At 39.8% G+C, this 16,451-nt stretch overlaps 1 protein-coding gene across 1 annotated transcript in view; it reads left to right on the forward strand.

Moving 5' to 3' along the window:
- RYR2 (ryanodine receptor 2) overlaps positions 1-16,451 on the forward strand; it is a 238,954-nt gene that overhangs the window by 24,801 nt on the left and 197,702 nt on the right. The window contains 1 exon segment of the mRNA XM_033145434.1: positions 15,907-16,026. Coding sequence (XP_033001325.1) covers positions 15,907-16,026 — 120 coding nt within the window.

Here is a 16,451-nt window from a genome sequence, read left to right on the forward strand (position 1 = left end):
GTACAGATGATGGATCACTGGGCAGACCAAGCAATTTTAAAGAGATAAGTGGGCACAGGACAAGCCCCTGTTAGAGTTAGTACTTAACAACTGCATGAAAATTGTGATCCAAGAGCAGTATATTATAAAATACAGTGGCTAGGAGCATTGGTCACTCATATTAACATACTGCATAAATACTGCATTTATTCTGTTGTAGAATCCATTGTGTATCCTGGTATTACAAAAAAACTTTGGAAATAGTAAATTGTGTGCATTTTATTACAAACTGTGGTGACTCCTGACACATTACCCCCTCTTCACTTTACTAATATATTGCCTGCATTCTTGGCCCTCTCTTCCAATGTAAATTCTCAAGTCAGGTTTGAGACCAAGATACCTAATCTACAAAAAGTTCGTATCCAAAATTTGTACAGAGCGAGGAATCCTGGGGGCCTTTTTAATGGAGCTGCTTGCACCAAATCTGTATGAAAAGTTTTACTATTGTTTAAGTAGACGCTGACCTACTTTGAAAGAAATAACTAGTCTAAGTATTGAATCCTTATATTTTGTTTTCATGTTATGGATCTTACTGGGATCTCACTGGCGTTGCAGTGAACCAGATTATGTCTGTGATGGCACCTCTGCAAATTGTTAAATTGAGATACATTGGCCTATCTAGTCCAGCATCCTGTTCTCACAGTGGCTTACCAGAAGCCTACAAGCTGGACAGGAGTGCAACAGCATTCTGCCCACCTCCAATTTCCAGAAACTAGTATTCAAATCAAATCAAATCAAATACATTTATTGGCATCGCCATATAAAACATTTCAAGTCACTGGGATAATTAAAAGGATGAGGGTAAAGCTGTCGAGGGTAATAAGGTCACACTGTGGTCATGTGCACTTAGATATTCTCCTTCGCCCTGTCTGTTCCCCAAAAGGATGGTTCATTGGGAACCCTTTCGGGTAAAATTGTGGCTGAAAAGGAAGTTACTAAGGCAGTGATATCTTTTCCCAATCTGCCAGGAGAAACCTGATTTGACTTCTTCTCACATTTGTAGGCCGGAGGTCCAACATTTTGCACAGCATCAGTAGGTGAGGTCTGCTGTGTAAAGAGCAATCTAAGAGGATGTGGTCCATTGAATCAGGTACTCCTTGGTTGCAGGCACACAAATGGGCTTGATATGGAGTATGTGCGAATCTGCCTTTGGTCACTGCAGAAGAGAGAAACTGGTATTCAGAGGCACAACATTGCAGCTTTCCCACTGACATATTGGTAGCGTATTTGTGGTCTCGGTGTAATGTAGGCATAGGATTGATCTGATAGCTTCTTAAAGCTCTCAGATTCCTGTGTGAAAATACTGAAACTTTTGTTTTAATTTTTTTGCATCAAAGGAAGAATGTGTGGATTTGGCTGTTTCTGTGCTTTAAAATGTTTTATTGTGCTTGGCTGTTTCCAAGCCTCAGCAATTTTATTTGCTCTTCATTGTAAACCACTTGGGCTATGATCTTGTGGGGAAATGGTTTAAACATTTCATAATTAAACTGTTCATGTCATGATCCAAAGCTTCAAGGTACTTACTCTCATGGAGGTTTGTATGAAGAGTGCTTCTCTTATTCATGTCAAAACATTGGGCAGAATTCAGTGTGTGAAGTGTTAATTAAATGAACACAGCCTTAAGCACATATTCAATTTTTTTCTTGTATTACTGGTACACATAACTTGTGGCTATGCCCAGTGCTTTTTTTCTTTAAAAAAATGTTTACGGGTCCTCTCATTTCCTACTCATATTGAAATACTGTCCCTCAATGAGGCCAAACTTAGATTCACAAAAGGTTTAGGGGTATGTATACCCTGCGCCCCCTGAAAAAAAGCACTGGCTATACCTATATTCTGTTTCACATAGATAGAAATTAACTGTCATCTTATATTACATGTGGTCAAACGTTGTAGCTTAAAAAAAGAAGAAAGTGGAAACCTTTTGAGAACCCTCACACAGGAGCTGCTTGGTTATATATAATTCTAGTTCCAAATTTGAAATGCTACACAGAGAGACTGCAATCCAGTTAGACTTTTGCCCCGTAGGGCTAGCTTTGTGTGGTTTACCGTAATTAATTTTTGACCAGCATGTAAAACTGTAATTACTGAACCAGCAGTAATTGAAAGTGAGAGAAATATCATCTGCCTTAAAAAAAGAGGGCATCAGCTAATAAACCAAATGGAAACAGCAACTTTGTATACGTTTTGACAGTTGTTTTACATTGTGAGCTGCCTTGAACATCTGGAAAAAGCAAAGTATAAACTTAAATAGACGTCATCCAACTCTTCCTTCATTCTTCCAATTTCCTTGCAAATATATGACCTGTGTGGAAGTCCTTTGACAGAAGTGTCCAGTAAGTGTGCTAATCATGGGTAATGGCAAACTAAGCAAGCATGACAGCTTCAAAATGAGCCTGGAAGGCCCATGTAACTTTTTAAAGTACTGCAGTATTTTGGATTTTTAAAAAACCATTTTGATATAGCCACAGCTGTAGCTGTGATTTCTAAACAGAAACAGGTTTATTTGAAGGCAGCTGTTGATGGGGGATTGCTGCCAGTGGGGCAGTTCCAGTGGGGCAGCCCTGAAGGGGCAGAGACACCAAAGGCAACTATCCCTTTGGGTTTTTCCTTTGGGGTAGGACGAGTGCAGTACCCATGGGCAATTGATTGTGGGTGGACTTGTGCACGTGTGACAGTCTGGCTTTCAAGGGAAAGGTGGAATGTTTGGGAGAAGCATTTAGTAAAAGCAAGAATGCTGCTCATGGTTATGTATTCACTGCCAACCTAGCAGTTCGAAAGCACGTCAAAGTGCAAGTAGATAAATAGGTATCACTCTGGCGGGAAGGTAAACAGCATTTCTCTGTGCTGCTCTGGTTTTGCCAGAAGCAGCTTAGTCATGCTGGCCACATGACCCGGAAAAACTGTCTGCAGACAAACGCTGGCTCCCTTGGCCAATAAAGCGAGATGAGCGCCACAACCCCAGAGTCGTTCGCGACTTGCTTTAGCTGTCAGGGGTCCTTTACCTTTACCTTTTTACGAATGCTGCTCATGGTTATGTATTCACTGTATGTGTTGGTATTTCATGATTTTATCATATTTTTGTAGTAATATGATAATCACTGCTTTTGGGACCTTTGGGACAAAAAGTATTATATAATTAATCAACAAAATCACTGCAACGTGCATTAAACAAAAGCAAAAAAAGTAAATTTCTGGCCTCTATGAAGACAACTGAATCTATTATTCTCTGACTCTTGGTTCAGTAAGTTACTGACAGCTAGCTATGATAATAAAAAGGCATATTAGTAGAACTTAATGTTAATCTTTACTTGTGGACTCACAAGTAGAGTCATTGCTTAAGAAAATTAATTTTTCAACCATAAGCCTATTGGATGAAGCAGTTTACATTAATGTACAATTTGCTTCATTACCTTAAGTCTAGCTGATACATATACCAAGTAATATGTTGTAACAATGACAGTTCACTTTATTTCCTATAGCACTCTTTCCTGGTTCATGCTTTCCCAATTGTTCCTTTATATAACCTCATTCTCACCCTCCAGTTTGTATTATGCAGTGTCTGGTGACTGCCTTCAAAGCATGCTGTGAGTGTTTGGCATCTAAATGTCTTTGTGTCAAGAGGTTGCAGTGATAATGGCGTGTAGATGATGCAGCCTGAATTCTTGGGTCACACTCCAGAATGTTCTGCTCAGTTGGTGAGTGTAATTCAATTGCGGCAGTCCAAAGAAGAAATCATGCAGAAAAATGCATCTTTATGGGATATGGGAGAGGACTTGTATATAATTTGTGATGCCATTCCTGTGCTTACATAATCCATATAAACTGTCTTGCTTATATGTTGATAATATGAAGGCTATGGTTTATATTAAGTTTTAATCATCTTAGTTTGGCTTATTTCCCCCCTTTTTTGCAACTCAAGAGTTTTTAATTATTCTGCAGTTGAAAACTAAAGCAAATGTAAGACTTTGAATGGTTTCCTTTTCTATACTCAACCACAGCTTCCACTTGTTTTTATAATGCCAAAATATGATTTAGCATTATATCTCAACAGATACTATATGTCCAATGCAGGTAAGGTTAGAGGTGCAGTAGTGTATCAGACTAAAAACAAAAAAACAAATCTCAAAGTAGAAATAGAAAGAATGAGCTAGAGCTGTGGATTCCTCCCCGCCCCCTTTTCTAATCAAATAGCTACCAATTTATTTTCTTTCTCTGAAAAAAATATACCACGTGACAATGATAAATAAAGTGTTCTGTTGCAATGTTACAGGAAGGTTTGTCTGAATTAAAAAAGAATTTTCATCGCTGCTATTTTGTTTTATACTACAGTATCAAATCTTCAGTAATTACATCCTAACCTTTTATTATTGTTATTGCTACTTTGGAAAAAATACTTAATGCTAGCAATTTGCAGGTTAATACTGTATTCATAAACAACATTGTCTCAGTTCAGAAGGCTTGCCATTGAAATAAAATAACAGTATAAAAGTACAGATGTAATAACCTATCTGAGCCTTTCTATTTAAGTACTACTGTTTCAATTACAGGTGGGTAGCCGTGTTGGTCTGCCATAGTCGAAACAAAATAGAAAATTCTTTCCAGTAGGATCTGGTGACTTCTGTTTCAGTGTATCTGAAGAAGTGTGCATGCACACGAAAGCTCATACCAAGAACAAACTCAGTTGGTCTCTAAGGTGCTACTGGAAGGAATTTTCTATACTGTTTCAATGACTACTAGCATTAGTTGCAGTAGAACAAGTGAGGCAGTTGAGGAAGGCCTTTATAGAAAAAGTGGTTTTCTGGAAGAGACCTAAAAGTAGTGAGAATGGTTCCATCTCCACCACAGAGATCAGTATGGCAGACACATATAGGAAAGAACAGAAAAAGCATGTAAAGATGCTTAATTGTTGATAAGGTGCCTCAAGGTTGGTTGGAGATGTGTAAACCTAAATTGATTTTTACGGTTTGCTCAGTTTTTACTAAGTTGTTTTAATAGCTTCAGATATCATTCACTACAGATTTAGAGGAGCATAGGGGAGGGAGAATTGGTGAGAATTCTCTCTCCCTTTCCATTAGCAGGTTCCAGTGGTGTCTTTAGTGCCATGAGTGGAATTCCAGTAATCAGACAAACCACCCATTATAAGCAGGGTTATCTATGTGCAGACCTAAAAACTTTGCCTAATTGATGTAAATGACACTTCATGTTACACATTCACTATAGTTTTTAACATGCCAAAGAAGAACTCTTTGTACCTTTTCCAGAAGAGAACACAGCTGCAATACAGTGTTTCTATTCTTGTTTGAAAATTGGTGCTTGAACTTGCCAAATTAATGAGCTGGAATGGGAAAAAAGAACAAAATTATGACCCTAGCGATAGATGTAAGACTGTTGCTTATAAACCCATCCGTTTTAATTCGTGATGTAAACTAGATTTTAGTATGGCAGAGTGTCATTTAAGTAAATTAGTGAGCTCCATAGTGTTTGTTTGGATGTTTCCTGCTACCTAATAGGATTAACATTCCATTTAGAACCATTTAATGCAGAGAGATTATAGATCACAGAAATAAGGAATGCCACTGGTAACTGGAGAAACTGATAGCTTCTGAACTCTTGGTATTATCACAATGACTTCCTACACAGATTATTATTATTCCTACAAGTATTATCACAATGACTTCCTACACAGATTATTGTTGGACAAAATATCCATCACTGCAAAGCGTTTTTGATATGGGGTTTAAGCCAAGGAGGTGCTGTTTGATTATTCAAACCAGACCACTTACAGCATTTTCATTGCATAGTGGTTACACCCACAACTCATTAACATGTAGTTTTGTATTTTGTATGCAAGCAGTAGCGGGGTGGGGATCTCTCAGTTGGGAGATGCCCCGATCCAGCTCCTACTCCCGTGCAAGCAGCAGCAGGGGCACTCAAAACTGAAGTGTGGCACTGAAATAGGAAGCGTAACACTAAAAACGGAATAGTTTGGATGCCGCAAAAAGTTCACAAACTGGAATACCTACTTACGGATTTGTGGCGTTCAATTTCCAAGTTGTTCATGAATAAGCTGTTCGAAAACAGAGGTACCACTGTATAGTATGTGCAGCAAGATGTTGGGGGAAGAATTGGTGCTGCATTGTTGTATAGAGAGTTCAGGTGTAAGCAGACCAGAGGAATCCAAGGTGGTTCATGGTTACTTTGCCTCCCTGCTATCTGACCCTCCTTTTCAGACCCCATGTGATCTGAAGACCTTCAGTTGGGAAATTTCTGACAAGTGATGCTAGTTCTACTTGCACTGCCATTTATAATTTGGATTGAGGGAGTCACAATGAGCTGATGAACTATTGTGCGGTGTGTGGGTGTGCTCTATTTGTTCCAGGGAAATGAATATAAGTGATATACTAGAGTAGAATAAGCACAGAGCTCCATGGAAATCTATGGAATTTTTACCACTCGGCCTGCAGACAATCCATTCTTACAGCTGCTTTGCTTCTGGCCATACCTAATCTATAAATAAAACTGCACAAGATAACAGTGAGTGTTCCTTTGAAGGCACATTTTTTCTTATTTAAATAAGATGTGTAACCAGCCCACATTGGGCTTGAATTTCTTTTGGTTGTACCCAGTGGTACCTTGTGTGGACAGATCTTGTGAAGGTCCCACAAGATCTTGTGAGACCTTCCCAGAGCCCAGGAAACAAAACGCTCTTTCTTCACCAGGCTTTCCTGCTACAGAAATAATTTTTAAGCCTTCCACCTTGCTTACTGAGCTATGGGAAGGTAAGGATAGGCCTTGCATCACCTTCCCAGAGACCAGTAAGATATGGGTAGTTAATTGGCGGGAGGGGTTTAAAGGGTCTTCCTTTGTACATGGGGCTGCCGCTGAAGATGGTTTGGAAACTTCAGCTGGCTTGGCTGCTCACTGGGGCAAGACGGTTAGAGCAGGCTTCCTCAAACTTGGCCCTCCAGATGTTTTTGGCCTACAACTCCCATGATCAGAGCTGTCAACCTTCCTTTTTTGCATTGGGAAATGGCCATAGCTGTCAACTTTCCATTTTTTTTGCAATAGGAAACGGTGCTGGAATAAGGGAATTTCCCACAAAAAAGGGAAAGTAGACAGCTATGCCTATGATCCATAGCTAACCATATTCCTGAGTAAAATGAAACACCTAGATATGGCATTTCTAAGAGCAAATAAGTGGCTTCCTCAAGGTTCCTTAGTAGCAGTTAATTTTATGAATTTTGTTATTAATATAACCTGTTTTATGTTCCTGGAATGTAACATTCTCATGATATATCTTAATGCAGCTGGAAATAGCAACAATTCTGAAACTATAGAAAATAAAATCCAGCTTTCATAAGTGTCCTTTATTCAGCTTGGATTTAGGTAATCAAACGTCTGTGTACAGTGCTGCACAGCTGATTTGACTGCATTGTTACATAATCCTTATTTCATTATATATATTATTTATATATATATATATTTGCTAAACTAATTGTGTGTTATTTATGGCTGCCTGTCAGTGGTCCTTGAATTCACAGAGAAAATGCATTGTAATTATTTTAGAAGCTGAAGTTTTATTATGCAAAATAAAAATAAAAATTGATGTATCATTTTGGTTAAGTCTCTCACCCCCCAGCTTGAATTATGTGTTTTAAATTCAACATGTATCCAGTCACAAGACAATCTTGATTTTTAAGATTAATGGCTAACTGAAGCTGCTGATTAATTTCTTAAACTATAATATATGCTTAGATTAATGTTTTAAATACCTTATGATGTTTTAGGTTGTGCTTAACAAATTATAGTCCAACATTGTTACAGGGTACATTTTTAATTAGCTGTTCTGAGGACCATGACTTTATTCTTAAAGTGAAAATTTTGCCGGTTTTACCCAAACAAATTGTTTTCTGCTGCTCCAGAGAAGTGGACACGGAGCAATGGAATCAAACTACAAAAAAGAAGATTCCACCTAAACATTAGGAAGAACTTCCTGACAGTGAGAGCTGTTCGGCAGTGGAATTTGCTACCAAGGAGTGTGGTGGAGTCTCCTTCTTTGGAGGTCTTTAAGCAGAGGCTTGACAGCCATCTGTCAGGAATGCTCTGATGGTGTCTCCTGCTTGGCAGGGGGTTGGACTGGATGGCCCTTGTGGTCTCTTTCAACTCTATGATTCTATGAAATCCCACCATACTATGATTTTTCCTTATTTGTTAGTAGTTCTTGCCAATGACAAACCGTTGCTAGTATGGTTGGAGGTGGTCGTGGGAGGAGTGACAGTGCCTGCAGTGCTCTCTGCAATTAGAAGGGCACCCGTGGATGAACTCTACATCTGTGTACACCATTATTATTGTGAATTAGAGAAGGTAGCAGAAAATACTGAATGACATGTCTCTTTCAAAATTATTACAATTTCTATGGGCCAAGATACAATGCAGTATGAGAGATTGCTGTGCTCATGAACAGGATTTTAAAGCTCCCCCTTAAAATGGTACTAGATTCAGGTAGGTAGCTGTGTTGGTCTGACGCAGTAAAATTAATAATAATAATAATAATAAAATTGTCCAATAGCACCTTAGAGACCAACTAAGTGGTTCTGGGTATAAGCTTTTGTGTGCATGCACACTTCTTCAGATACACTGAAACAGAAGTCACCAGACCCTTATATATTGTTCTGATATATATACCCTTATATATATTCTGAGAAATACCCCAACCCACCCTCCCACTATATATAAGGGTCTGGTGACTTCTGTTTCAGTGCATCTGAAGAAGTGTGCATGCACACGAAAGCTCATACCCAGAACTACTTAGTTGGTCTCTAAGGTGCTATTGGATAATTTCTTTAGATGGTCCTTCTGGGCTTCCCCCAGAATGGTTATTTCCTCCTACATCTACTGTATATTTGGAAAGTGGTTTGTATATTTGCTACATACCCTCCAATATTCCTTAGATTTATTTAATGGAATGCAGGAGAAGTCCAGAAAGCAGATTCTGAAAGGCATAGGAAAAATTGGGAGATAGAATTACCAAAGTGGAGAGGTGCACATAGCCAGGAGCTGCAAAGCAAAGGAAGGCTGAAGTTAAAATATTTGGCTGCATGCCTGTAGTCTACATTTCAAAGTAGTAATGATGTGGTGGTATGGTGATGATGAAGCTTATAGAAGTGAACAGCCAAACTGCTGTGGTTTCATGAAATGTTAATGAAAATTCTAACAGGAAGCTGAATTCATGAACAATGGAATATCTGAAAACAAGTAGGCATCTGAGAGAGAAGTGTAAGGTCAATTTGCCTGGGGTGAACCCCTCACACAGGCCCTAGGGACAATAGGAGTTGTGTGAGCAGTTAAGGAAATGAACACTCTAAAGCTGAATCAGAAGAGGTCCCAGGAGATGGAAAGCCAAGCAGCTTAATGCCCTGAGGCTTGTTGAATCTGCCAAATTATCATACTCACTATTGAAGGAAGCTATGTTAGAGATAGGGCAAATGACAGATAGAGAGTGTGAAGGCTTAATAGACTTGGCAGAAAAGAAAATGGGGTTGAACATTGTGTCGGGAGTATAGCGCTATGAGATCTGATTAGAGAAAAGAGAAATTGTAGTTGCATGGAACAACTTGAGGAAACAGGTATTTTTTAAATGCAAGAAACCTTACACAAAAACACAATGTTTCTTCAGATTCTATAAGTAAATGACAGATCCAAGTAAACCGAAATGCAATATTGTGCAATGTTACAAAGTTCCATTAAACCTGTCAAAATATTTTGAACCGATAGAGACTATTCAAGGATAAAATGTTAACGGTGAAGTATATATTTAGAGTCAAAATCTTAGCACTATTGACGATTTTAATATAGGTTTGGAAGCCAAACGAGCTTGTGCAGAAGAATGTTCTCAATCTTGGTTAAAGATACACATGATTTAAAAATGCTATAAATGAGCTACTAAAAGATGCTGTTATACTTCCATGGCCTGATAACTGAGCTAGCAACAGCAGTAACATTGATGTAAGTAAATGACTGCATTTCTCAAAATGCTTTGGCAACTAGGTCAAAGGTTCGATCTGTGTCGCCTGTTAGTGTTTAGAATTAGTTTGTCAACATTTCCCCAGACATTTCCAGGCTGCAAGGACATGAAGCAGCTCCTCTCATTTTACTGACTTGCTGGTTATTTCTAAACATGCAATTTGGGAAAAACCATCAGCAAAATTAAATACATTTTTAATAACTGCGGTAAGTAATATGTAGGTCTTATTATCTCAGGCTTGCTGTCATTTCCTTCTTTATATAACAGGAACTGTTTTTGTTTTTTTTAAGTAAGGGAGGGTGTTTTTGTTGTTAAAAACAAATTACTGTGATGCAGTAGTAGTTGGTGTGTTAGCTGTCAATTTCTGATTCAGTGTAAAACAACTTTATCACATCATTTGTAATCTCAGACCTTTCTCACATACAGTGCTTTTTCTGCACAGAAAATGATCCACACAGCATAAAGCTTAAAATCTGCATATATGGTAATATGTAACAAATAATAGAATCATAGAATCATAGAGTTGGAAGAGACCACAAGGGCCATCCAGTCCAACCCCCTGCCAAGCATGTATGTACACGGAATGGAAAACATTCACCAATCACAGTTTCCCAGTGTGGGTATAATTTAATTAAACACACACACTTAATAGCATTGATCACTTGGGGAGCAATCCTATGTACAAGAAGCAAGCGAGTGTAAATTAGGCTGGCATAATGGTACAACAGATCCATAGCCTGATCAGCTGCTGCTCTACCTAAGCCTAGCAAAGGAAAACAAGCCTTTCAGTATTGTCCTACATCAGGTTGTCAGGTCACGTTATCATACTGAATAGGCTTAGGATCTAGCTAGCTCTGGTCCTGCTGCTCTGGTCCTGCCCTTAGAATGTCCCCCGGAATGCTGAGCCAGGATGAGCAAGTTATGCTGTCTTATCTTTGACTGAGCCAGGGTTGGGGGCAGTGTTTGACACTGAGATATGAAAGCTAGGAGCTAAATGGCACCTTAAACCTAGGTTATGGGCACAACAATGGAATGCTTAGGCATGCTTTTTTTTTAATAAAAAGAATACAAAGGTGAAACTGAACGAACTGCAGCTAAAATATTATGTTCATTTTTCACATGGTCAAGTCCTTCTCCTGTCCACACTCCTAATATTCTTAAGAGGGCCTCTTCTCCAGTCTTCAGAAAGTAGCTGGAGGTGGGGAGGCAGAAAAAGTGCCTCCTTTCCTTCCACTCCGCAGTTTTAATCTGAAATCTTAGGCGCGCTACTGCGCCCAAAGCTCAGAAACCGCTCGCACAAATGAAATTCCCTGTTGCAAAATGTGCCTAGAACAATGGGAATTTTGAACACTGGTTGGGGGACCAAGAAAGAACGGTACATAAATCAAATCACAGGTTGCAAGGATCAGCAGTTCCATGAGAGCTCAAAAGGCATGACTAGCCACAAGCTAAGATGTTGAACCAATAAGTGACATATTCCCTATGCTTTCTTTCTGAAGGATGGGGCAGGCACAGCATTTAGTGCACCATGTGGCTGGACTCTTGAGGCTGACTGCAAATGTGCGCTCCTTCTAGTGGGCTGGCTAGGTGAGGTTTTTGCTGGCATGTCCGTGTCCTAAGTGACGGAGGTGAGATGCAAGCCAGATCAGCATTGGATTTACTCCCAGCTGCATCCTGTGAACAGGGAGACTCCTGTTTAACAGGCAGGCCCTTGGCTGGGGAAGCTAAGGGAGGCATCTCTGGAAGGGAGTTAATGGGAGGCACTTCTGAAAGTTTGCCTGAGTCGTCTTTGGAGGGCAGACTTCCACCCGCTAACCCACTGGGACCCTCTCCAGGATCCAGCATTTATTGGGGTTTGGAATCCATTGCCCACATACCACTGGGACCCTTCTAACTCCCCAAGCTCCTCCTACACCTTAGGGTCACACTCCCCCCTCCACGACACCTCCATGGCACTCATGACAATACACAAGTTTTGAGTTACATGTTCAAACATGACAGTTTTGAAACTAGTAGATGCAGCTGAGTAGAATATATATGATACACTGCAGTATTTTCCTTTGAAGTGTTATAAAAATAGATGGCAAATTTTCTGCCCGTACATGATTAGAATTTGAATTTAAGCCTGTACGTAATCGTGTGGATTATAAATGAGTGCCAGTTAAATTTATAGTACTGTAATGTATTTTGAAAGACTCCCTATTGTTTCAATATGTTGGACCGTTTTCCATTCCATGTCATTTATGAAAGCCACATTGTTTCTTCCAGGAAAGCAGATAACACACCAACCCAGATTCTTGGAAGATTTGTACAGTATTTCTTTTAATTCAAAGCAACTTTTGCACTTTTAAAATCGCATTCTCCAAATACTTCACTGTAGCACCAGTGAAGGTGGCCAGGTCAGGCGGAATTATCTGCAGTAGTGATAACCCTAATGCTCCAAGTAATTTATGTGTGCATAAACAAATCACTCTATAATGTTATTAGCCATACTGCAGTGACCTGGTTTGAATGTAATGCTAAACCAAACGATGACTTAGCATGAATGTATGAGCATTTGAGTTCCCAGAGAGGAGGCTGTAGGTGCTTCATTCCTTCTCTGGCCCTGCTGCTGCAGTGCTGCTCTGAGCTAAGCCATGGATTGACAGAGAGTGCCATCTGAATCTGAGCTCATAGTTTGCTTCACTCCACACAAACAATGACCTGTAATTGGCATTATCTGCACTACACTCTTAACCAACCGAGTCCATCAAAATGTCCACACTGCAGCTACAGATTGTGAGGGTTGGATTGTATGGACCATATGTTTTTAAAATAGCATTGTCTCTCTACAGTGCTACAAAGGTACCAGACCTGTATGTCTTATTTCCAGCATTCCTCGTGGGAAATGGCTTGTTCCTTTTTTGAACATCTTCTGGGTGATGAAAGAGAACCTGTTTAAATATTCTAGCAGGAGATGGCTCACATGGCCAAGCACCAAATCCACTAATCTGGGCACGTGGATGTTTGCAGTTGTTATTGCTGTTTATTAAATTTATATAATGCCCTTCATCCGAAGATCACAGAGTGGTTTACAGTATAATTCTGAAGTAAGGGTATGTTTATTAGCCCTGTGCCAGCATGCCATGACTGTGGTTATCTAGACTGATTCAGGAAGCTAAAGATCTTCTGTTTGATGGTACAGAGCTCTTTAACATGAAGTCGGATAATGCATTGGACAGAGTCTAAAAGATGTAATATGGCTTATTGTACGGGTTTTGAGATGCAGAATTATATTTTTGCTGCATATCACCTCTGCTACAGAACTTCCTCCAACTGCCTAGCCTCCCACTTCCCAGCAACACAGACATTGGACTATCTGAAGAAGTGTGCATGCACACGAAAGCTCATACCAAGAACAAACTTAGTTGGTCTCTAAGGTGCTACTGGAAGGATTTTTGTTTGTTTGTTTTGACTATGGCAGACCAACACGGCTACCTACCTGTAACAGACATTGGAGGTTGCTTTGGGCTCTGCCAAAAAAGGCTTCTTGGAAACAAAGTTAAGTCATCCTACCTGTGCAAAAGGCTCTTGGTTGGATATGACAACTCTCTGATGGACCTGCTCAGTTGAGTAACCTTGCCCTCCGAGTGGATGACCACTCTGTAGTTAGTCTGCAACCTCTTCCTGCACTGGGTGACACAAGCCACCAATGAGTTTGCAGTTGTTGAGAGCAGCAAATGTTGCCTGTTCTGCAGCAGGGTTTGGAGTGTTCAGATGAAGCCACATTAATATGTAATCTTTACAACGGCTCAGTAAAGTAGTTCAGCATAATCTCTGTGTTATATTTGGTGACCTGAGGCTGAGGGAACAATGTTGTGTCTTGCCTAACACCATGAAGTGCTTATTTTAGTCGTGGGTAGTATTTTGGTTTATGGCCAGTATTGTCCTGCATTAGAATGTTCTTTTATGGATTGTTCTCCATCTATTGCAACTTCTAGTGTGACTATCATTCCTAATCATTGGCTGTGCTTCCTGGGGTTGATGGGAACTGTATCTAGTAACATCTGGAGGACACATGTCACTAAGGATGTTTCATGTTAACCTTCAGATACTATAGATGAACAGCAGGGATAAAGCATATGGTAAGGGTCTTTCTAGCACCCTCTTAGGTAGATGTGGTTTTGACAGCTTGTGTGTGTGTGTGTGTGTGTGTGTGTTGCTAAACCAGCTTCAGAGTGAATCTGAGTCTGAGCAACCCCACTCAGAATCACCAGGCTTGCTCTTGTTAAGCAATAGCTCAAGCAGATACTGCAATTACTGTTCATATCTGACAGCTCAACTTTTTTTGGGGGGGGGGGGACCGGGTCTTATAACTTCAAAAACACATCATCAACAATATCAGTATGAGTCATCCCTAATAGAAATATGATCAGTTGCATGAACATATTTTATTAGGAATCAATCAAGAGCACATACTTAATGCCACTGTCAGCTAAAAGCAATTTTACATTGTTTCATAGTGACTTGGTACAATAGAGAATTTAAGATGGTAAGTGAGAAACAGCAATAATATGAGGCACATCCACAAACCTTTCCATCCACTTTTCAAGTATTGCTAAAGACCGTGGATTCATGGAAGTCACTTATAAAATTGAGGGTTACAGTTATGATTGCAGATAAATGCACAGTCAGTTTTAACTCAGTTGCATGATTGAAGTAGAAGCGCTCTGCTGACTATGCAAAAGACGGTTTTGATACCACGCTGTCAGTGTTGAGCGCATTAATATTCTCTCAGTGCTTCATTTCAATCTGGCAACTCCGGAACCAGGACAGCAAAGCTGAGATTAATGTCAAGACTTGGAGACTTTGTGCAATGTTGATGCACATAGCCTGTAGCATCTCTGTGTTGTTGTGTAACCTTGTTCTTGATCAAAATGATAGTAATGGTTTTATGCCTTAGCCACATGTCTTTATGTTTGACAAGCTCAGGGCTGCTATATACATAAAGGTTTTAATCTGTATTACAAATCTAAACCCTCTGATATCCTCTGTGTTCCGAATTTAGTTTTCCATTTGTCTCAATATATTTAAATTAATTAAACTTTATTCCCTATGATCAGTTAAGCCATAGTATGTAAGTGCTCCCAGATAGAGCCTTTTGCACAGCGCCAACTATCTATAAACAGATTAGTAAAACAAGTGCTGTGGGAACAGCCATTTCCAAATTAGGTAATAGAATCATAGAATTGTAGAGTTGGAAGGGATCCCGAGGATCATCTAGTCCAACCCCCTGCAATGCAAGAATCTCAACTAGATCATACATGACAAATGGCCATCCAGCCTGTGCTTAAAAACCTCCAAGGGACCCATTGAACTGGTCTCCCCTTGGAGATTTAAAGGAATTCTGGATGCTCTGGGTGAACATTCCAGTTGCCATGACTTGGATTTGATATCCCGCTTTATCACTACCCGAAGGAGTCTCAAAGCAACTAACATTCTCCTTTCCCTTCCTTTCCCCACAACAAACACTCTGTGAGGTGAGTGCGGCTGAGAGACTTCTGCTTCTGTGGAGGCTCTGGTCTTGCTTTAGAATTGTGAGATGGAAAGAGTTACCAATATAATCGCTCCCTATTGTTTTGGTTTGCGGGAATTGGTTTTTGGCATGGACAATTCTTTGCTACATTGTTGCTGATTTTCCTTTTGAGTCAGTCATGCTCTCAATGAAATGAATAAAAACTACTCTGGCATTTATTTCTGCTGTCCACGCTTGACCAGCATGTATTTGGAAATGCACCCCAAAGTTTTTGTAGCATAAGAGTTTTAACAATGTTTTTTTTTGTGTCTCTGTCCTTCAATAGGATGATGAAGTGGTTCTGCAGTGCACTGCTACTGTTCACAAAGAACAACAGAAATTGTGCCTTGCCGCAGAAGGATTTGGCAACAGGCTCTGCTTCTTGGAATCCACTTCAAATTCTAAGGTACCGTAAACTGTCTTGTTCTAATGCAGTGTTGAACATTACCGACATAACAGAGCTTTTCTTCTTGTTGAAATATTGTCCTCTGTGATGCAGAGTAAGTGTTACAGCAGGCAGAGTTGAGTTGCGTTCCAGCACGTTATGTTTTTCTTACATGACTTACAACATATTACTCTATACCCAGAAAAATAAACTTGATGTTAATATACATAATGACAAGCTAAATTCTGAACAACTTTTATCATACAGAAACCTTTGAGGAAGGCTGTGTGACCTTCTTCTCCTTTGCCCTACAGCCCCTCCCTGCTTCTCCAGAATCTACTGTGGACTCTCCATAGCTAATTTTGAGGATGGAGGGGCTGTAGGTGGAAGTTTGCTCATGTGATGCTGATTTCACACCTTGTATTACAGATAGCTTGTGTATTGTT

The sequence above is a fragment of the Lacerta agilis genome, chromosome 3 (genome assembly GCF_009819535.1).
Source record: "Lacerta agilis isolate rLacAgi1 chromosome 3, rLacAgi1.pri, whole genome shotgun sequence".
In the NCBI taxonomy this organism is placed as follows: domain Eukaryota; kingdom Metazoa; phylum Chordata; class Lepidosauria; order Squamata; family Lacertidae; genus Lacerta; species Lacerta agilis.